A 22525-nucleotide genomic window follows, 5' to 3' on the forward strand; every position below is an offset into this window, starting at 1 on the left:
GTGTGAAATTAATCCATGTATCCAAAGAACAAGGCACATACACTTACTGCATTTGAGCTCTTCAAACATTCTAACATCAGGCATCTAAATCAAAATATGAGCCAGGAACAGCAGTTCATGCCTGTAATCCCAGCACTTTGGGAGGTCAAGGTGGGCAGATCACTTGAGGCCAGGAGTTCGAGACCAACCTGGGCAACATGGTGAAACCCTGTCTCTACCAAAAATACAAAAATTAGCAGGGCATGGTGGTGCATACCTGTAATCCCAGCTACTCAGGAGGTTGAGGGAGGAGGATCCCTTGACCCTGGGAGACGGAGGTTGCAGTGAGCTGAGATTGCACCACTGCACTCCAGCTTGGGTGACAGAGTAAGACCCTATCTCAGAAAAAAACAAAAAACAAAAATATGTAGATACAATTAATAGACAATAAAATTTATACATGGCAAATTATACAATGTACATATACAATTTTTAAAAAGCAAACAAGAAAGAACTTAAAAAATGATACTCACTGGAAAAAGATTCTTTTGTAGCAAGTGTTATGATAGTACTGGGGTCTTTTGAAAGAGCAAAATTCAAAGGTAATCAGCTCTGAAGCACAGGATTTCATAGAAGTGGGCTCAAAAATAAAAAAATGTGAGCTTTTGGTCTAATCTAGCACTTCTCAAACTTTTAAATTTTGGATCCCTTTGAACTCTTAAAAACTACCAAAGACCAGCTTTTGTTTTTGTAGGGTTTTATCTAGAAATATTTATCATGTAGAAATGAAAACTGAGAAATTTCTTAAAATTTTTATTAATCATTTACAAGTAACAAAACCCAAATATGTGTTAATACATAAACAACATTTTTGAAAAACAGCTACTTTATTTCACATATTAAAACCCACTTAAAATAACCATTTTTCTAACCAACAACAACAAAAATTCACTAGTGAGACGAGTACTACTGCTTTACATTTTTCCAAATCTCTTTAATGTCTGATGACAGATGAAAGTTGGAATCTCATATCTGTTTTTGCATTTAACCTGGTAAAATATCATACCTCTGCACACTCATGAGAAAATGAGAGTGAAAAAGATAAATGATGGCCATGTGTGGTGGCTCACACCTGTAATCCCACCACTTTGGGAGGATGAGGTGGGCAGATCACTTTGAGCTCAGGAGTTTCAGATCAGCTTGGCCAAGATGGTGAAACCCAGTTTCTGCTAAAAATTCAAAAATTAGCCAGGTGTGTTGGTGGGCACCTGTAACCCCAGCTACTTGGGAAGCTGAGGTAGGAGAACTGCTTGAACCCAGGAGGCGGAGGCTGTAGTGAGCTGAGATTGTCCCACTGTACTCCAGCCTGCGCAACAGAGCAAGACTCCTCAAATAAAAAAAAAAGAAAACAATAAATGATGAAATGATGTCTTAGTATTATAAAAATAGCTTTGACCTAAAATACCATTGAAAGGCTCTTGAGGCCCCCTAGACCACACTTTGAGAACAACTGCTCTAGATGAATCTCCTCATTTTACATATAAGGACCCTGGACCTCAGAGAGAATAAGTGAGAAATCCAACATCACACAGTTTGTTAATAGTAGGATACAGATATTAGATGGTTTGTCTCACTTCTCTTGGTTTAGGTTCTCGATTAGAAACCTAGTGGCCTGACCTATTCCCTGTAAGTTGCAAAGACTGTCACAATATAGTACCCTCTCCCACCATTTCTTTAATAAAGAGGTAGAGCAACAAACTTGGTAAATTTTGCAACAGGCATACTGTGTTTGAATCTAAACTACAATATTTGAATTCAAGTCTCTATTTGAACAGAAACACTGAGGCAAATTCAACTGCCTCCTACTCCATGCAAGCTAGTAATGACAAGTTGCATGGTAAATATCATAGATAAATATGGAAAGCAGATTACCCATAATATATCAGTATTTATCATATATTCTGTGTCTGGAATACAATTCAATGATATATTTCAGAAAAATTTTGTCAAGTACTGGCTGAAAGGGCGGTGGGTACATTAAGAGACTGCAAATAAACTGGCAATCACAAGAACTTTTTCAGATAAAATGGAGTTGTTCTGAAATGTGGATAGTTTTCATTCCCTAACCAGACCTTATTTTTGTCTTTTGAAAGAAAATCAAGAAATCTTCTCGGCCCCCTAGAGATGATTTCCTTTGTATCCTACCAGATGGTTCAGATCTTCTTTAAATGGATCATAGCCTTGTTGTTTTAAACAACGTAGTCCCCAGAAAAGCTGGTCTAGAGGAGGAAATTCTTCCCAAGGAACCCACTCCCAACCTAGAAAAGAAAGACACCAAATCAATTTATTTAGCTAACAGAAAACAAAGTGTATTTATTTTGGTAAGCTAACCTATATTTAGAAAAAAAAAATAATTGAATTTAATAATAACTTGCTACAAATAAACTCTAATAGTGATGCTTTGCATTTGCTTGGCTATATAGATCTAATTTGCATGTAGAATGAAGACCTTATGAAAAGAATGATGGTCATTTAAAACATTGTGTTATTTGAATGCGAGGCCCAGTTTACAAAGGCTATGACATGGTAAACCCAGATTTAGTATTAGTCAATGTTTATTTAAATATTTGTGTAAAAAAATGCAAAGAATTTATATACTGTAGGTTATACTACATTAAAATAATCCAGTTCCTTCACCTATAAAATAAAGTAGATTACAAAGTTTCTAAGATATCTTCCATCTCTTAAAAATGAAATGAAAGCCGTGCAGAGGAAGACTGCTTCCCGTGAAGGATAATGAATATAAAAAAACTTAAAACTATTTCATCATATTTGTTTCTTCTAGTCTCAGCATTTTTTGCCCTTAGGAAAAAGAAAAATAAGAAAATGTTTAGTCCATTTTTTCTTTTCTTTTTTTTTTTTTTTTGAGACAGGGTCTCACTCTGTCGCTCAGGCTGGAGAGCGGTGGTGCAATCATAGCTCGCTGCAGCCTTGATCTCCCAGGCTCACGTGATCCTCCCACCTCAGCCTCCCGAGTAGCTGGGACTACAGGCTTGTGCCACCACTCTGGCTAACTTTCTTAGTTTTGTAGAGACAGGGTATCACTACGTTGCCCAGTATATGTGTGTGTATCCTTTTGTCAGAGGCCTTCCTGACCATGCTATCTGATACAGCACTTGGGTATCCCTTTCTGACACAGCTTTTTTGCTCTTTTTAGTTCTTACTACTACTATCATAAAATATCTGTAATTTGTTGCTTCCCCCACGCACTAAAATTTAAAGCCCACGAGGGCAGAGACTTTGTTCTATGCACCATTGTTTCTTTAGTGCCTAGAACAGGGTCTGGCACACTGTACTCAATAAGTATCTGTTGAATGAAAAGATTCTTCCCTCTTGTAGAAGAAATTAAATGTTTAGAGGGGAGGTTCGATACATGAGATCACTTGAATAAAGTTCCATATGGCAAGGAATATATTCAAAGAATTTGGATATTTTTCTTAGTTCCTTTTCTCACAGTTTTATGAGAATTTGAGGAGAGACAATAGACAGAAAAACCCTTAGAACAATGCTTTAGGAAACTTTCAGTGCACTCAAAGTGGCATAGAGGGTAACAGATAATGAAACCACCTTTGCAAAATTATAACAGTGAGAGAAATCTAACAAAGCCGACTCCACCTTGCTTCTAACCTCACAAGCTGTCTGCTCATTCCCACACACAGGCCAAGTTAACTATGGGAGGAATTTAGTTTATAGTTTAAAGCACAGGTGATAATAGTCCCTTCCCAAAACTAACCCCCTCCTTGTTCAGGGACCAAAACTGCTTTTGTAAAACTAATAGAAGGCCACAAGGTCAGAATTATGGTAAGGGCCAGAACTCTGTTAAGATGTAGGCATAGTTCATCAAAAACGATGAGTTTGTGTCCTTTGTAGGGACATGGATGAACCTGGAAACCATCATTCTCAGCAAACTGACACAAGAGCAGAAAATCAAACACCACATGTTCTCACTCATAGGCAGGTGTTGAACAATGAGAACACATGGACACAGGGAGGGGAACATCACACACTGAGGTCTGTTGGGGGGAAATAGGGGAGGGATGGTGGGGGGGTGGGGAGTTGGGGAAAGATAGCATGGGGAGAAATGCCAGATATAGGTGAAGGGGAGGAAGGCAGCAAATCACACTGCTGTGTGTGTACCTATGCAACAATCTTGCATCTTCTTCACATGTACCCCAAAACCTAAAATGCAACAACAAAAAAAGAAAAAAAAAAGATGTAGGCATAAACTCTAACCATGATTTTGTAACTTGCCTTTTTGTAATTGCTTACTGCTCAGGAGGCATGTAGCCAGTGGTCAAAAGATTAACTTTCCCAATTACCCCTAGAGATGACATTCCAATTGTAAAACCTAGGACTAGTGTTTGAGGTATTTTTCAGACTTTACATTCTGATGGACTAAGTGGTACCACCCAAATAGGTAAGCCACACAAAGAACCTGACTCAACTAGTCCCACGAACCTCCCATTGAGGAACTGATTCAGCACAAGAAGACAGTTTTGACATCTCTATGGTTTTATTCCCCAACCCAACAAATCAGCATTTCTCATTCCCTAGCCGCTTGCTTGCCAAACAATCCTTGAACAAGCCTCTGAATTCTCCATGGGTAGGATTTAAGAATTATCTCCTGTCCACCTCATGCAGCCGCCCTGTGATTACTAAACTCTTTCTCTGCTACAACTCCTACTGTCTCAGGGTACTGGCTCTTTCTGAGCAGCAGGCAAGAAGAACCCAACTGCTCTGAAACAGTAACTGTTTAATCAGTGTAATTATTCAGAGTAAAAGGAGGTATTAACTCTCCTGCACAGGTAAGAAAACTGAGGAAAACAGATAAAATATTTTCCTTAAAGTTACTGCCTGAAACAAAATTAAACACAATAAAACATTTACCAAGTACTTAGTGGGTTCATGAGGTTCTTCATATGTAAGTCCTTACAACAACCCATCCAAGGTACTATTATCACAGATGAGAAAAGAGGCCCAGGCAGGAAATAACCTGCCCAAAGTCACAAACCTCCAAGTAGAAGAACCAGGACACAAACACAGGCAGTCTGGTTCTCATGGTGCAAATATATTTACATATCTGTATCTCTATATTACATCTCTATATTTAAGACTGACATGGCTTATGAGTGACAGAAATTTATTTCTCAACAGTTCTAGAGACTGGGAAGTCCAAGATCAAGACACTGGCAGATTCCATGTCTGGGGAGGGCTCACTTCCAGGTTTATAAGACAACCATCTTCTCTCTGTATCCTTACATCATGGAAGGGGTCAGGGATCTCTCTGGGATCTCTTTTATAAGGGCTCGAATCCCATTCATTATTTTATGATCTAATCACCTCCCAGGGGCCCCACCTCCTAAAACTATCATCATGGTAGTTAGGATTTCTACACAGGAATTTTGGGGGAACACAAGTATTCACAGACACACAAGTATTGAAGACAATAGCATTCTCTTCATACAGAAACATACTGTAATACTCCCCCAGACCATAAGCTCTCCTCAAAGAAAAATCCATGATAATATATTTCTCTTACTTTCATTTTTTTCAGGCTCTACATTCTTTGGTTCTGAATCATGAGTCACATCCACTTCTCCTTTCATTAATATAGTAACATAATGGTAATTCTCCTTCTCAATGAAAGAATTCACAACTGAGGCAAAGCGAACATTTTTCAGGTGAAGAGCTGCTTCTTCCCAGGTTTCCCTTTGAGCACATTCTTCCCAGCTCTCACTGGAAAACAGAAACAAAACATTAGTTTATTCTACACACACACACACACACACACACACACACACACACACACACGCACACACACACGTACATATATACGTGTGTGTATATATATGTATATATATATATAGAGAGAGTGTGTGTGTGTGTGTGTGTGTGTGTGTGTGTGTGTATCTTGCCATGAAATTTTGCCATGAAATTCTTGGCTAGAAATTTCTAGTGTACAGCAAAAAGAACTGTAATTGGTTCCTGCTTTAAAACAATAAATCAGCAGGGCACGTGGCTCATATCTGTAATCTGTTGGGAGGCTGAGGCAAGAAGATAGCTTGAGCTTGGGAGTTTGAGACCAGCCTCCTAGGCCAACATAGTGAGATCTCATCTCTCCAAAAAAAAAAAGCTAGACGTGGCAGTGCATGCCTGTGGTTTATGGTTCCAGCTACTCAAGAGGCTGAGGCAAGAGGATAGTCTGAGCCTGAGAAGTCAAGGTTGCAGTGAGCCATGATCACGGCATTGCACTTCAGCCTGGATAACACAGCAAGACTTTGTCTCAAAAAAAAAAATAATAATTATAAAAATTTAAAAACAATAAATCAGCAATCCTGTCCTTGACATTATCTCCTGTATCTAGTTATCTGAAGATGAAAAGGACTTAATATTAAATAAAAATTAACATTTAGACATCTCAGCACTAATTTACAGTCCTAGAACCTGTGTGTAACCAGGAGGCAGTTTAGTGTATGGAGAGCACAGACTTTGGAGTCAACTAGACCTGGGATTGAGCTCAAAGTTCATTACTTTCTACCTTGGACAAATAAAAGGAGAGTACTATTACTTCCTTATTGAGTCATCATAATTGTATCAAGAAGTACACTATGTCTTTTCCAGCAGTCTCAGAATTTGTTTAAGCCTCAAAACTGAAGACAATAAGTAAAAAGCACCTCTAAATTCTCAAGCAAAAGGGCAAACAGGTATTATCTGAGCTCAAGGGTTTGCTAACGAAGGCCAAACTAGACCTGCAACTTCTTCCTACCCAGGCGGTATAAGAAAGAAGATCTTTGCAAGGGAGGAAGGTTATGAATTTTCAGCCTAGTAATTTTCAGCATGTCCCTTCCAGACTACGAGGGGCCAACTCTGTCCCCAAGTTAAGTGAGGAGCATTCCAAAAGAATCAGTCATAAGATTGGGAGTGACTCTCAAGGAGATACTCAGTGTGTCACTCTCCTGCTAAAGACATCCTGAGCTGCAGAAACCTACCCCAGTGCATCAGAGAAGGTGTGCTACAAGGGTGAGAGCTCTTAGGCACATCTGAAATGTGTCCCTTGGAGTTTCTAGATGCAGGTGAATACAGAGGCTGAGCAAGGAAAATGGGCAGCAGTGAAAACATCATTCCCATTGTGCGTTTCCTTTGGGCCAAGCAGATGCCACAAGAAACTGCTGGGTAATTGAATAGCAGATCCCAGGAGAAAGAAAATGTGGGGTGATGTGCTAGAAGCAAGAGCTAGGAGAGGGGCCAATGCCACAGAAAACCAGTCACCTATGTCAGGGAAATACTTTATTTTATTTTTAATTGTACTTTAGGTTCTGGGGTACATGTGCAGATCATGCAGGCTGTTGCATAGGTACATGCATGGCAAGGTGGTTTGCTGCCTCCATTCTCCCATCACCTGTATCTGGCATTTCTCCCCACCTTATCCCTCCCCACCCTCCCCTCCTCCTGCTGTCCCTCCCCTAGCCTGCCCCCCTCAACTGACCCCAGTGTGCGATGCTCCCCTCCCTGTGTCCACGTGTTCTCATTGTTCAACACCCACCTATGAGTGAGAACATGTGGTGTTTGATTTTCTGTTCTTGTGACAGTTTGCTGAGAATGATGGTTTCCAGATTCATCCAAGTCCCTACAAAGGACATGAACTCATCATTTTTTTATGGCTGCGTAGTATTCGGTGTATATGTGCCACATTTTCTTTGTCCAGTCTATCATCGATGTGCATTTGGGTTGGTTCCAGGTCTTTGCTATTGTAAACAGTGCCGTGATGAACATGTGCATGTGTCTTTATAATAGAACAATTTATAATCTTTTGAGTATATACCCAGTAATGGGATTGCTGGGTCAAATGGAATTTCTATTTCTAGGTCCTTGAGGAATCGCCACACTGTCTTCTACAATGGTGAACTAATTTACACTCCCACCAGCAGTGTAAAAGTGTTCCTATTTCTCCACATCCTCTCCAGCATCTGTCTCCAGATTTTTTAATGATCGCCATTCTAACTGGCATGAGATGATATCTCAATGTAGTTTTGATTTGCCTTTCTCTAATGACCAGTGATGATGAGCATTTTTTCATGTTTGTTGGCCTCATATATGTCTTCTTTTGAGAAGTCTCTGTTCATATCCTTCGCCTACTTTTGAATGGGTTTGTTTGTTTTTTTCTTATAAATCTGTTTTAGTTCTTTGTACATTCTGGGTATTAGCCCTTTGTCCAATGGGTAGATTACAAAAATTTTTTCCCATTCTGTCAGGGAAATATTCGTGGGACTTCCCAACCACTGACAAACATACCAAGAAAGCACACACGTGGATACCATGCCCAGAGGGCACCAATGGATGGATCAGAGCAGCATCAGTCACCTGAATGGCTTGCTCTCTCTCCTCCTTCCCTAACATACTGGAGAAGGAAGGAAACTCAGAGACAGCCGGGTGAGAAGAGCAAGAGACACAGAAAAGCAAAATAATGATTTACATCTCCTTTATGCACTACAGGGGAGGGATCAGAAACTGGAAATGACACTGAAGGTTTAAATTGGATTGGACTTTTAAATGCTTGAAAGTGAATCATACTGACCGAAATGTGATTTATTTTTATAACCAAGTGACAGGAAAACTATAGAATTTGCAGGAAATGTCTCTGAAGAGAAGGGAAAGAAAAATCATGTTTGAAGCCAATGGTAGGAGAAAATAAAACCATTTCCTGTTTGTTCTCCCATCAAATGTAGCCCACTGAGTATACCAGTTATGTAAAGATCAAATGAAAGCATACATGCAAAGAGACGTTATCCAGTCCTTAACAAAAAGCTCATTTGAGCTCAATTTTGGCTATGATCATTGACATCTGAGTCAAGATTTCAAGACTTCCTTTTGTTACTGGTAAGGCAGCTATCTCTACCCATTGCACTGGTGACTTTACATTCTAACTAGTGCTTAATCTGTGATCTGAGTTAGGTTAATGCTCACCAGTATTCAACAAAGTACCATGTGTGGCTGCCTGGGCAATCTGGTTCTTAATCTAGAAATTTTATTTCTTAACTGATAGTTTTTCTTAATTAACTGGAAATGATACATTTATTGATATCTTCTTAAATTCCAAAGACCATTTTTTAAAAAAAATTTCATGTGATAAGAATTTCCTATTTTATAGAGAACAAAGTCTGATTAAAAGGCACTGAGATCAAGGCTATACTGTACTTCTAACTGGCACTTTATAAGACACAGATGGATTAGAAGAACATGGTCACAATGAAAAATTCATCAGGACAAATGACCCATATTATTTAACAAATAAATGGCATAAGAAAAAAGGACATGGGGAGGGGTTACTATTAGATTTGTTGCGGGAATTGGGAGATTGGCGAGACCAATGGGTGGAACAGAAAGATTTTATTAAGGTGTGCGCTGGCTCAGTGGATTTACATCCAATAGACTGAGTATTAAACAAAGACAAAGCTTGACTTTTATATATGAAACGCAGAAGTGAACAAAGACAGTTTATTAAAAATGACAGGTTTATAACTTAAGTGTACATATGACTTAGGCTGTGTGATCCAGATGACCACTATCTGGGTTGCAAGCACAGTTTATCTCGCTTCCTTCACTATGGCATCTGGATGGTTGCAGTTTCACCTCCTTAGACCTGTCTCATGACCTTTTGCTGTGCTGCTTAGATGAAAAACAGGAACTTTTAGTTATTAGCTATAGAGAACAAGAATACATGAATCTATAAACTTATAAAACTTGCAAAGCAGGGTACAGTTCCTTGGGGAGGGGGATTCAGGGAAGTTTTATTCATACTACAGGAAAGAAGGAAAATTTGTTTTTCTGCTCTTAATTTTTACTTTAAAATAATATTGACCAAATGCAATACATGCCCTTCCTTTGATCCCAATTAGTACAAAACAGTAAAAGGACATTTTAAGATCACTGAGGAAAATGCTATACATATGGGTATCAGAGGATACTTAAGGAATTATTTTGTTAGGTATGAAAATGATTGTGGGCTGGGCATGGTGGCTCACATCTGTACTTTGGGAGGCCAAGGCGGGCAGATTACAAGATCAAGATATCGAGACCATTCTGGCCAACACGGTGAAACCCCGTCTCTACTAAACATACAAAAATTAGCTGAGTGTGGTGGTGCATGCCTCTAGTCCCAGCTACTCAGGAGGCTGAGGCAGGAGAATCACTTGAACCCGGGAAGCAGAGGTTGCAGTGAGTCGAGATCGCGCCACTGCACTCCAGCCTGATGACAGAGAGAGACTCTGTCAAGAAACGAAAAAGAAAGTGAGAAAGAAAGAATATAATTGTGGTTATGTTTTTTAAAAAAGTCTATTAGCGGTACATACTGAACTACCTAGGGATGGTATAATAGGATGTCTGAGATTGCCTCTAAAATAGTTTAAAAAAAACAACAACAAACCAAGAAAGCCCCCAAAACACACACACACCAACTCAGGGTGTGTGTGTTTTGGGTGGAAGAGGGAAGGGCAGTCAAGATGAAACAAGAAAACGCTCTATGATGGGTACAAGAAGATTCACTATTCTCTCTACTTTTATGTACATTTGAAAACTGTTTATACTGAAGGAAAAACAAGCACTGGGTCTGATGCTTTAGATGCTGTTTATCTGTTCTTGATTTCAATCTTATTCTCACTTCAGAATCCACTTTTTAGCACCGTCCCAGGCTTTTTTTTCTTTTTTTTTTACTTGAAAAACATTTATTCATTATTATTTTTTTTACAAAAAAAGTTTTGTATACCCTTTTGTATATAAACATGCATATGTTAAATATATACAATTTGATGAGTCTGGACATATGCACACACCCATGATAGTACAATCAAGGTTATAAACTCTCCAGGCTCTCTTCACTCTTGTATAGAACTGAGTCTCCTTAGTTGTCCAACTCCTCTGAGTTATAATCAAATCGCAGAAGTGCCAAGGCAGAAAAATCTTCAAGGGGATTTGGTCCAACATTCCCATTTTAAAGATGAGGAAACTGAGGCCCAAAGTGTTTCGTTAGCCCATTTGCTTGGTTAGAATGCAACTAAAATTTTACATATAGTCCGATCGATCTCAGTAGATGCAGAAAAAAAATTGACAAAATCCAATATTCATTCATGATAAATACATATACATATGTGTTTATTTTTTAATTGCACTCTAGCCAGGCAAATGGGCTTGGTTACGCGGCCAGTAAGTACTAAATTGATCTGTGTTGCTCTAAATCACATGGAAAACAGCCGGGCACAGTGGCTCACACCTATAATCACAGCACCCTGGGAGGCCAAGGCGTGGATCACCTGAGGTCAGGAGTTCGAGACCTGCCTGGCCAACATGGTGAAACCCCATCTCTACTAAAAACACAAAAATTAGTCGGGCGTGGTGGCGAGCGCCTGTAATCCCAGCTACTCAGGAGGCTGAGACACGAAAATCGCTTGAACCCAAAAGGCGGAGGTTGCAGTAACTCGAGATAGCGCCACTGCACTCCAGCCTGGGCTACAGAGCGATACTAAGTCTCTCAAATCAGTCAGTCAGTCAATCAGTCAATCACATGGAAACCGTGCCATGTCTTGGCTGACAACTTTGGGCTGCTGGAGGTTTACACACACCTGCTTTCCTCGTTTTGTGTGTAAGCTGTGAGAAAACACACACCTCACAGACGAACTCCCAACCACCACCCAGCTGGGGCGCATCCGGAAAGACTAAGGTAACCGAGCAAAGACCCCGCCTGACCCGGCACAGCGCCCTCTCCCGGGCTGGTGCCTACGTGGCCCAGAGGTCGAGGGGCGGAACCGAGGGAAGGCGCGAGAAACCACGCAGCGTCAGCGCGGTCGTTCACACGCACGGCGCACGGAAGCTAACACGGCGCACGGAAGCTAACACGGCGCGAGCTCGTCCCTCCGCTCACGCCCCGCTTTCCCGGCATTCGCAGCTGCTCACCCGAACTCCAAGTGACCTCCGGGGAGTTGGAAGCTGCCGGCTCCAACCGACCCTTTTCTCTTCCCCAGAAGGACGCAACCCGGATGGTTGCAGCTGGTCACCACGACTCCTACCCCGACTCCTGGCCGCTGCCTCCGCGGGTTTGCGCTGGCTGCCATAGCGGGCTGGAGGACGCGCCCTGCGACGCAGGAAGTGACCTGGCAGCCGCCCCGCCCCGCGGCCGCAACCAACCTTTCCCTGCGCTGGCGCGGAAATCAAAGCTGGAGAGCTGCTCGGGTTGGCGGTGGTGCGTAAGGCCTCAAGGAGGGCTATCAGCTTTCCTAACGGCGGGTTTCCTTCCCAAGGGCAGCGTGCTTTAGAGTTTCGCTTTAAGTAAAGTTTCTTATTGTTGTGCTTTGAATATTCATCACCCATCAGCCTGCACACTCCTAGATTCCTCCAAACCATGCATTTACACCTACGAGCCGCCTGCTCTTGTAAACCTCGGAACCACTGCACATTTTTAATCCCCGAATGACCCCGCCCACCACAGTGAATGCATTTGCACATAGCGCAAATCAGTGTGGTTCCAGGAAAAGGTTAAGTCGTGTAGAAACATTCCATTATAAACAACTATGCTTAAAGTATATTCATAAGTCATGGGAGGAAATAAAGGCTAATTGATAAATTGTGCTGAGACGAGTTAATTACAAACCCTCAAAAACAGACTTTTTCAGATGTTTGCATACCTAATTCGCCATGCACAACACAGACCAGCTGAATCATAAATGGCTAGTCACTGGGAGGATTTACTCCCTCTGTCTCTACATATATATATATAGTATTATTTTTACTTCTACCAAAGTAATGTGCACATACTGGAAATTTTATTTTATTTTTTGAGATGGAGTCTCGCTCTGTCACCAGGCTGGAGTGCAGTGGTGTGATGTTGGCTCACTGTAACCCCCAGCTCCCGGGTTCAAGCGATTCTCCTGCCTCAGCCTTCTGAGTAGCTGGGATTACAGGCATGCACCATGACACCCTGCTAATTTTTGTATTTTTAGTAGAGATGGGGTTTCACCATGTTGGCCAAGATGGTCTCCATCTCTTGACCTTGTGATCTGCCCACTTGGCCTCCCAAAGTGCTGGGATTACAGGCATGAGCCACCGCACCTGGCCCTTTCTTTTATTTCAAGTTTTGGGGTATATGTGGTTTTTGGTTACATGGATTCATTCTTTAGCCAGGATTTCTGAGATTTTAGTGCACCCATCACCTGAGTAGCGTACACTATATGTAGTCTTTTATTCCTCACCTTCCCCCCCGCCCACCTTCCCCTCTGAATCCCCAAAGTCCATTGTATCATTCTTATGCCATTGCATCCTCATAGCTTAGCTCCCACTTGTGAGAACATAAAATATTTATTTTTCCATTCCTGAGTTACCTCACTTAGAATAATGGCCTCCAGCTGCATCCAAGTTGCTGCAAAAGACATTATTCCTTTTTATGGTTGAGTAGTATTTCATTGTGTATATATACCACGTTTTCTTTAACCATTCATTGGTTGATGGGCACTTAGGTTAGTTTCATGTCTGTGCAGTTGCAAACTGTGCTGCCATAAACATGCATGTGCATGTGTGTTTTTCATGTAATGACTTATTTTCCTTTGGGTAGATATTCAGTAGTGGGATTGCTGGATTGAATGGTAGTTCTACTTTTAGTTCCTTAAGGAACCTCTATACTGTTTTCCATAGTGGTTGTACTAATTTACATTCCCACTAACAGTGTAAAAGTGTTCCCTTTTCCTCACATCCACGCCAACATCTATTGTTTTTTAACTTTTTCCTAATGGCTGTTCTTACAGGAGTAAGGTGGTATATCACTGTGGTTTTAATTTGCATTTCCCTGATGGTAAGTGATGTTGAGCATTTTTTCATATGTTTGTTGGCTCTTTGTGTATTTTCTTTTGAGAAATGTCTACTCATGTCATTTGCCCACTTTTTGATGAGTTTGTTTTTTTCTTGCTGATTTGTTTGCATTCCTTGTAGATTCTGGATACTAGTCCTTTGTCAGATGTATAGTTTGCCAGTGTTTGACTCTTTTCATTGACAAAATATTGCTGAAGAAAATGAAATTTTTTTTTTGAGATGGAGTTTTTGCTGTTGTTGCCCAGGCTGGAGTTGAGTGGTGAAATCTCAGCTCACTGCAACCTCTGCCTCCCAGGTTCAAGCGATTCTCCTGCCTCAGCCTCCTGAGTAGCTGGGATTACAGATGCACACCACCATGCCCAGCTAAGTTTTTTGTATTTGTAGTAGAGACAGGGTTTCGCTATGTTGGGCACACTGGTCTTGAATTCCTGACCTCCGGTGGTCTAACTGCCTCAGTCTCCCAAAGTGCTGGGATTACAGGTGTGAGCCATCATGCCTGGCCAGAAAATGAAATTCTTAAGTAAAAGAAGAGAAATATAATCATGGATCAGAAGACTCAATATTCTTAAATTCTCTACAAATTAATTTATATGGATTCAATACAGTCCTGATCAGAATACCAGAAGGCTTTCCTTTCCAGTAGAAATTGATAGGTTGATTCTAAAATTGGTATGGAAACACAGAGAACTAGAATAATAGAAACAATTTTTAAAAAGAAAACATTTAGAAGAGTCACACCACTTGATTTCAAAACTTAGGATCAAGCCACAGTAATTAAGAGAGTATGGTATTGGTAAAAACATCGACACATAGATAAATGAACAGTATAGAGGGACTAGGAATAGATCCATATGTATGATTAATTTTTGAAAATTGTACAAAGGCAATTCAATAAAGAAAAGATAGTCTTTTTAACAAATGATGCTAGAACAATTTGACATATAAGTGCAAACAAAAAGCCTTGACTTGTAATTGGCACCATATATAAAAATTAGCTCAAAGTGGTTTGTAGACCCAAATAAACACCTAAAGTATACAATTTCTGCAAGAAAATATTGGTGAAAATCTTTGTGATCTCTGGCACCCCCCAACTTGGCCAAGGGAATGCCAGAGAAACCTTGGATACTGAATTTACAGCTATGATGGGATAGGAGATGGGACACACCTCATTATACCCCCTCCCTTGCTAATAGTCATTAGGTTTTCAGCTGAGCTCTGTGGCTCACACCTGTAATCTCAGCACTTTGGGAGGCCAAGTTGGGCAGATCACCTGAGGTCAGGAGTTTGAGACCAGCCTGTCCAACATGGGGAAGTTCCATCTCTACTAATTATACAAAAATTAGCTGGGCCTGGTGGCATGTGCCTGTAGTCCCAGCTACTCGGGAGACTGAGGCTCAAGAATCTCTTGAACCCGGTAGGTAGAGGCTGTGGTGAACCGAGGTTGCACACTGCACTATAGTCTGGGCAACAGAGTGAAAGTGTCTCAAAAAAAAAAAAAAAGTCATTAGGTTTTCTTCCCTAAAGGCTAAACAGAAACTAGCCCTTTCAAAAGACTGCTGTTTATCTTCCTAGGTGCAGAACAAAAACAAGATGAGACTAATGGTTCCTTTGCCCCTCCCCTAGACAACTGCTTCCTCTGTTCCCCTTTTCTTCAAATGTTCACCTTATCATATATAAAATGTAGATTTTTCTGGGCTCTTGCTAAAGTCTCACAAGTAGGTAATCATTTATCTCACTTCTGCCTCCTGTTTTTCAAGGAAAATGTGTAAATGTTAAACCTCCTGAGACCCGTTTGGAAAAAAATAGCCACAGATGCTTCTGTAACTTAACGTTTTTCTCAGGCATACCCACAATCAGGCTCAAACCTGGATGATTTCAGACTTATGCCTCGATCACTCATTTTGGTTGTCACTCTATCTCTGCTGTGGTTTGAATGTGTTCCCCAAAGTTCATGTGTTAAAAACTTAACCCACAATGCAACAGAGTTGAGAGGTAAGACCTTTATGGCAGAGCCCTCATGAGTGCATTAATGCTAATATCTTGAGAGGAGGTTAGCTATTGTGGGAGAGGGCTTCTGATAAGAAGATGAGTTGGCCCTTCCAACTTTTCCCTTCTCTCTCTCTCTGATGTACACCTGTGTGTATGTGTGTTCTCTTAACCCTTCACCCTTGCATCATGGGATGATACAGCAAGAAAGCCCTCATTAGATGCAGCCCCTCAACTTTGGTCTTTCCAGCCTCTATAGCTGTCAGAAATAAATTTCTGTTCTTTATAAATTACCAAACAGAAACCAGCTTTTATAGTGGCACAAAACAGACTAAGACAGTTTCTCTCTGCTCTGTGAGAAGATAGTGAGAATGCAGGCATCTGCAAGCCTGGAAGAAGGCCCTGAACAGAAAGCAAACTTACTGTTACCTTAATCTTCTTGGACGTCCCAGCCTTCAGAACTGTGAGAAATCAATGTTTCTTGTTTAAGCCACTCAGTCTATGGTATTTTGTATAGTAGCTGCAGTTCACTAAGACACTAGTTAAGAAAACAAAAAGGCAAGCTGTGGACTGGAATAAATTTTTGCAAAGCACATATCTTCTGAAGGACTTGGATCTAGAATATATAAAGAATCTTCAGCTCTCAATAATAATGCAAACAGCCTGATAAATAAATGGACAAAAGAACTGAACAGATATTTCACCAAGAAGAGATATGGTATTAGTCCGTTTTCACACAGCTGATAAAGACATACAGAAGACTGGATAATTTATAAAGAAAAATAGGCTTAATGGACTCACGGTTCCACCTCACAATCATGGTGGAAGATGTAAGTCACATCTTACATGGTGGCGGGCAAGAGAGAATGAGAGCTAAGTGAAAAGGGATACCCCCTTATAAAACCATCAGATCTCATTAGACTTATTCACTACCTTGAGAACAGTATGGGGCAACCACGCTTATGATTCAATTATCTGCCACTGGGTTCCTCCCACAACATGTGGGAATTATGGGAGCTACAATTCAAGATGAGATTTGGGTGGGGATGCAGCCAAGCTATATCAGATATGATAGCAAATAAGCACATGAAAAGATGCTAAACATCGTAAGTCATGAGGAAAATAAAAGTTTAAACCAAATTGAGGTACCTCTGCACATCTATTAGAATGAATAAGAAAAAATCCCCATGAAAACTGGCAATACCAATGCTGGTAAGGATACGGAGCTGTTAGAATTCTCATACATTGTTGGTGAGAACGCAAAATTGCACAACTGCTTTGGAGAACAATTTGCTATTTCATATAATGTTAAGCATACACTGATCATACAACCCAGTAACCTTACTCCAAGATGTTTACTCATGAGAAATGAAAACTTATGTTCATACCAAGCCCTGTATGTAACTCCTATAGTGGCTTTATTCACAATCATCAGAATCTGGAAACAAATGTTCTTCAACTGGTGAATGGATAAATCAACTGTGCTAAATTCATACAATGGAAAACCACTCAGCCGTATAGTGGAGCAAACATCCGATACACTCAACAACATGGATGAATCTCAACTGCATTATGCTACATGAAAGGAATCAGATATAAATGGCTACATGCTGTATGATTTCATTTATATGACATTCTGGATTAGGCAAAACTCTGGTCATAGAAAACAGGCCAATGTTTGCCTGGGGCTGAGGGCATGGAGAGGGATTGATGACAAAAGGACATGCGGGATTTTTTGAGGATGATGGAATGATTCTGTATCTTGATTATCATGGTGGTAATATGATTATGTATTTGTTAAAACTCATAGAACTGCACACTAAAAATGAATTTTACTATCTGTATATTAAAAGTAAAACTTTTTTAAGAAGCCAAAAAGAAAAAATGTGGATTTGCAGAAAGAAAAAAAAAAAAAATCAAGTTGCAATTCAGTAGTAGAAAGGGTCAAAGCAAGGCCGAGCAGAACTGTTCCACTTAACATCAAAAGGGGTCATCCTTATTGGTGGAGCTGAGTTTATGAATGTTATATATCATCTGCAGAGGCTAGCTGTAGCAGGTTCCTCCTCTCACTGGGCACTAGAGGACTTGGAAAGCCTGGTTCTGGTGTGGTGGTATTCATGGTCTCAGGCATTCCTGTTGAGATGAGTAGGCCACTCCTAGAACATAGTAGGAAGTCTGGGGCTAAAAGGGGATGAGAAGGTGAGGAAGAGAGCTTCTGACATTGAGAAGTCACACTTGCTAGCTAAAGTTTTATTGCATAGTAGTTCCATCTCATTATCCCAAAACCTTCAATAAAACCTGGTTGTATGTTATAGCCTGGTCTTTACTACCAAACCTTGAAGAGTTGGAATAGTCTTAAGTCTACCCTCCCATAAAGGAATGACAAGAAAGGAGCCTTAGCCCAGAAAAGCACAGAGGTCAAGGAGGATGTCTTTGATGTGAGTATCTCTAGTACCCCAAATAGCAACTAACACATATGTACACCGTAAATGAATACTTGAGTGAAAGCTGCTCTTCTTTATACCAGTATAACAAAATACAGATGTCCCCAAATTAAATGGTTTTATTGAATGATTTTTCTATTTTGCAGTGGTGCAAAAGCAATAACATTCAGTAGGCATCTTGACTTATGATCGGTTATGTCCAGATAAACTCATTGTAAGTTGAAAATATAATCAAGTTGAAGATCCTATTTTCCAGTGGGGTTACATCTACATAGACCCATGAAAATCCTATTTGCAACTTACAATGAGTCTATTTAGATGTAAACCCACTGTAAGCTGAGGAGCGTCTGTAGTTTTAATGCAGTTAAACAAGCTAGAAAACTTTTTTTTTTCTTTAAAACTTTATGCTGTATGGAGAAAGGTGGCATGATTCACTTAAAGTACAAATGGTCATGAAAAAAAGCACCAAGCTGGTGTTTATGAATCATATAAAAGAAGTGTCAACCCACATAAATATTACTCTAATTAGAGAATCCCCATATTGAATTCCCTTCTGTCCCAACCAGTGGGACAGGATCTACCAGGAGTTATTGCAGCATGAGAACTTGACAGAGCTCCTTATTGTTATACTTTTGTCTACATTGATACAGATTCTCAGCTGAAGGACAGGTGATCCAGGCACAGAGGCCCCTCTCCTGTTCAATTCCAGGACTCTGCCCCGGGAGTGGGAGACCAGCAGGTTGCCTGAGGAGGGGTGAACCAGCCCAGGTCAGAAATGGACCAGGTCAAAACTCCCGTGCTGATCAGTAATGGGATCGCGCCTGTGAACAGCCACTGCACTCCAGCATGGGCAACATAGCGAGACCCCGTCTCTTAAAAAAAAAAAAAAGAAAAGAAAAGACCAAGTCTTCTTACTTTGAGAAGACAGTGTCCTGGCATTCACGTAGACTCAGTATGATGTCCCTGGATTAGGCAGGCCGGAGATGGGAAGAGTCCAAATGGAGGCGCTAGGAGTGCTGAATAGGTCCACCTCTTTATGGGCACCTGATCATACCATGTTACCAAATTTGCTTTGGTATAGGAGTCTCTTTGGGATGATCTCCTCTCAGGTGAGGCCTCAAATGGGAAGCATGACAAGGCTGGGGCAGGACAGGAGAATCCCCTGCTGCCTTCAACACTGTCCTCACTTTTCTAATGCACCTTCTTTAACCAGAGTAAAGATCACAGAGATGAAAACCTAACATTTCACTCAAGTCTTTTTGTTTCTATTTACCACTATCTTTATGGGACAGAAAGGGGAAGGTTACCACTCTCACGCTATAAAATCTATAATTTATGGTCTAGCCCTAATCTTTCATATTCTTTTTTTTTTTTTTTTTTTTTTTTTTTTTTTTTTTTTGAGATGGAGTCTCGCTCTGTTGCCCAGGCTGGAGTGCAATGGCATGCTCTTGGCTCACCGCAACCTCCACCTCCCGGGTTCAAGCAGTTCTCCTGCCTCAGCCTCCTGGGTAGCTTGGATCATAGGTGCGTGCCACCACACCTGGCTAATTTTTGTATTTTTAAGTAGAGACAGGGTTTCACCATGTTGGTCAGGCTGGTCTCGAACCCCTGACCTCATGATCTGCCCGCCTCAGCCTCCCAAAGTGCTGGGATTACAGGCATGAGCCACCACGCCCAGCTAATCTTTCATATTCTTAAGGGAGAGATAAAGGTCTGACTTGCAGGCATATTGCCTTACTCCATAATCCTATTTTGAATATTAGAAATAGAATATTTAGGCTCATGCCTTTAATCCCAGTACTTTGGGAGGCCAAGGCAGGCAAATCACTTGAGTCAGAGTTTGAGACCAGCCTGGCCTACATGGTGAAACCCTGTCTCTACTAAATTACAAAAATTAACTGGGCATGGTGGCACCTGCTTGTAGTCCCAGCTGCTTGGGAGGCTGAGGCACGAGAATCACTTAAACCCAGGAGGTGAAAGCTGCAGTGAGCCAAGATTGCACCACTGCACTCCAGCCTAAGCGACAGATAAAGACTCCATCATAACAACAGCAACAACAACAAAAAACAGAAAAGAAAAAGAATATGACAGTAGCCTATTTCTTTGCATTCCTTCTGCAACAAATACTAATTTGTCCCTCTAAAATGAATGTATTATATTTGTGTCACCCTGTGGTAAATTAAAGACAATATTAGCCACATTCTTTGCTAATTCTTCCGTTGAGAAGTGGAATTTATTTTCCCTTCCTTTGGATCTGGGCTGCTCATAGTGACTTTCTTACAAGTCCTTTATCAAATATTTGTCTTGCAAATATTTTATCTCAGTGCACAGTATTCTTTTTAATTTTTTATAGTACCTCTTGAAAAGCAGAAAGACCAGAAGGTACAGCAGGCTGGTGACCAATTGGATGTGACATAAATTATGTTATATGATTTGCTAGGCTAGGTCATAAGAATCCTTGAAGTTTTTTTTTTCAGGCTTGTAGACTACTCACTCTAGAGGAAACCAGGGACCATGTAAAAAGTCTGATTATCCTACAACTGCCAGGTTGTAAGGAAGCCCATGCTAGCCGTATAGAGAGGCTATGTAGAGAGAGGGACAAAGATGCTCAGCCATCCCCAGCTTTTCTGTCCATCCCAACAAGGGCAACCAGACATTTGAGTAAAGAAGCCATCTTTGACATTTCTGGGTATGCAGACACAAAGTAGAGAAGAATGAAGAACCCAACTGACAACCAGAACTGAGGGACCGGCTACATAATTTGAAGGGCCCAGTGATAAAAATGTTGAACTTCTTATTTGAAATTTGTTGAGAACTTCAAGATGGTGTCAACAGAGAAACTAGGAAGGGACCCTTTTATTACTGAGTAAGCACAGGTCACACACCCATGAATTCAGACCTGCTCCAGATATATGGTCTGTTTGAAGCCATCCCAACAGTTTCTAGTGTCTTGAGCCACAGATTAATATTTTGAATATATAAATAACTCCTATAATGCAACAACAACAACAAAAAAACCCGATTAAAAAATGGGCAAAGGACTTGGATAGACATTTCTCCAAAAAAGATGTACAAATGGCCAATAAACACATAAAAGAATTGGCCAAGTGCAGTGGCTCATGTCTGTAATCCCAGCACTTTGGGAGGCCAATGAGGGTGGATCACCTGAGGTCATGAGTTCAAGACCAGCTTGACCAACATGATGAGACCCCATTTTTACTAAAAATGCAAAAAGTAGCTGGGGGTGGTGGCTTATGCCTGAATTCCCAGATACTTGGGAAGCTGAGATAGGAAAATCACTTGAACCCAGGAGATGGAGATTGCAGTTAGCGAGGATTGTACCACTGCATTCCACCCTGGGCAATAGAGCGAGACTCAGTCTCAAAAAAAAAAAAAAAAGAAAAAAGCCACATAAAAAGATTTTTAGCATCACTTACTGTTGGGGAAATACAATAAAAAAGCTATAATGAGGCCAGCCGTGGTAGCTCATGTCTGTAATTCCAGCACTTTGGGAGGCCAAGGTAGACGGATCACTTGAGGTCCAGAGTTCAAGACCAGCCTAGCCAACGTAGTGAAATCTCGTTTCTACTAAAAATATAAAAATTAGTGTGGAGTCGTAGCAGGCGCCTGTGATCCCAGCTACCTGGGAGGCTGAGGCAGGAGAATTGCTTGGACCTGGGAAGCAGATGTTGCAGTGAGCCAAGATCACACCACTGCATGCCAGCCTGGGCAACAGAGGTATATTCTGACTCAAAAACAAAACAAAACAAAACAAAAAACCCAAAAAGTTTACATTGAGATCACTTCACACATTAAGATTATTGAAAAAAAAAAAACAAAAAACAAAAAACAACAACAACCAAAAATAACAAGTATTGGTGAGAATTTGGAGCCCTTGTGTGCTGTTGGGACTATTAAATGGTGTAAATTTTCCACTGTGGAAAACAATATGGTGGTTCCTCAAAAAAATTAAACATAGAATTACCATATAATCCAGCAATTACACTTTTAGGTACATATACAAAATAATTGAAGGCAGGGACTTAAACAGATATTTACATATCATGTTCAAAGCAGCTTTATTCAGAATAGCTGAAACAAGAAAGCAATGCAAATGTTCATTGATGGTTGAATAGACAAAATGTGAAATATAAATGCAATGAAATACTATTTGTCTTAAAAATGAATTAAAATTTGGTATATGC

The 22525-nt window shown here is 40.6% G+C and overlaps 1 protein-coding gene across 1 annotated transcript; it reads right to left on the reverse strand.

Annotated features, from left to right (window-relative positions):
• Positions 1-779: 779 nt before the first annotated feature.
• NUDT15 (nudix hydrolase 15) lies at positions 780-12295 on the reverse strand. The gene is made up of 3 exons (XM_032294676.1): positions 11986-12295; positions 5579-5775; positions 780-2297 (listed from the first exon to the last, which is right to left on the reverse strand). The coding sequence occupies exons 1-3, from the start codon at positions 12141-12143 to the stop codon at positions 2158-2160; spliced, it is 495 nt and encodes a 164-aa protein (XP_032150567.1). The 5' UTR covers positions 12144-12295; the 3' UTR covers positions 780-2157.
• Between the last annotated feature and the right edge of the window lie 10230 nt (positions 12296-22525).

The sequence above is a fragment of the Sapajus apella genome, unplaced genomic scaffold (genome assembly GCF_009761245.1).
Source record: "Sapajus apella isolate SASKATOON/1434 unplaced genomic scaffold, GSC_monkey_1.0 scaffold32, whole genome shotgun sequence".
Taxonomy (NCBI): domain Eukaryota; kingdom Metazoa; phylum Chordata; class Mammalia; order Primates; family Cebidae; genus Sapajus; species Sapajus apella.

What these genes read in the sequence shown, in the direction of transcription:
- NUDT15 (XM_032294676.1), bottom strand. Translation starts at nt 12,143, where the DNA reads ATGGCAGCCAGCGCAAACCCGCGGAGGCAGCGGCCAGGAGTCGGGGTA. An exon ending in GGAGGTCACTTGGAGTTCGG is followed by an intron (nt 5,776 to 11,985) that starts GTGAGCAGCTGC and finishes TCTGTTTTCCAG; the next exon opens with TGAGAGCTGGGAAGAATGTG. An exon ending in AGAGCCTGAAAAAAATGAAA is followed by an intron (nt 2,298 to 5,578) that starts GTAAGAGAAATA and finishes TTTCTTTTCTAG; the next exon opens with GTTGGGAGTGGGTTCCTTGG.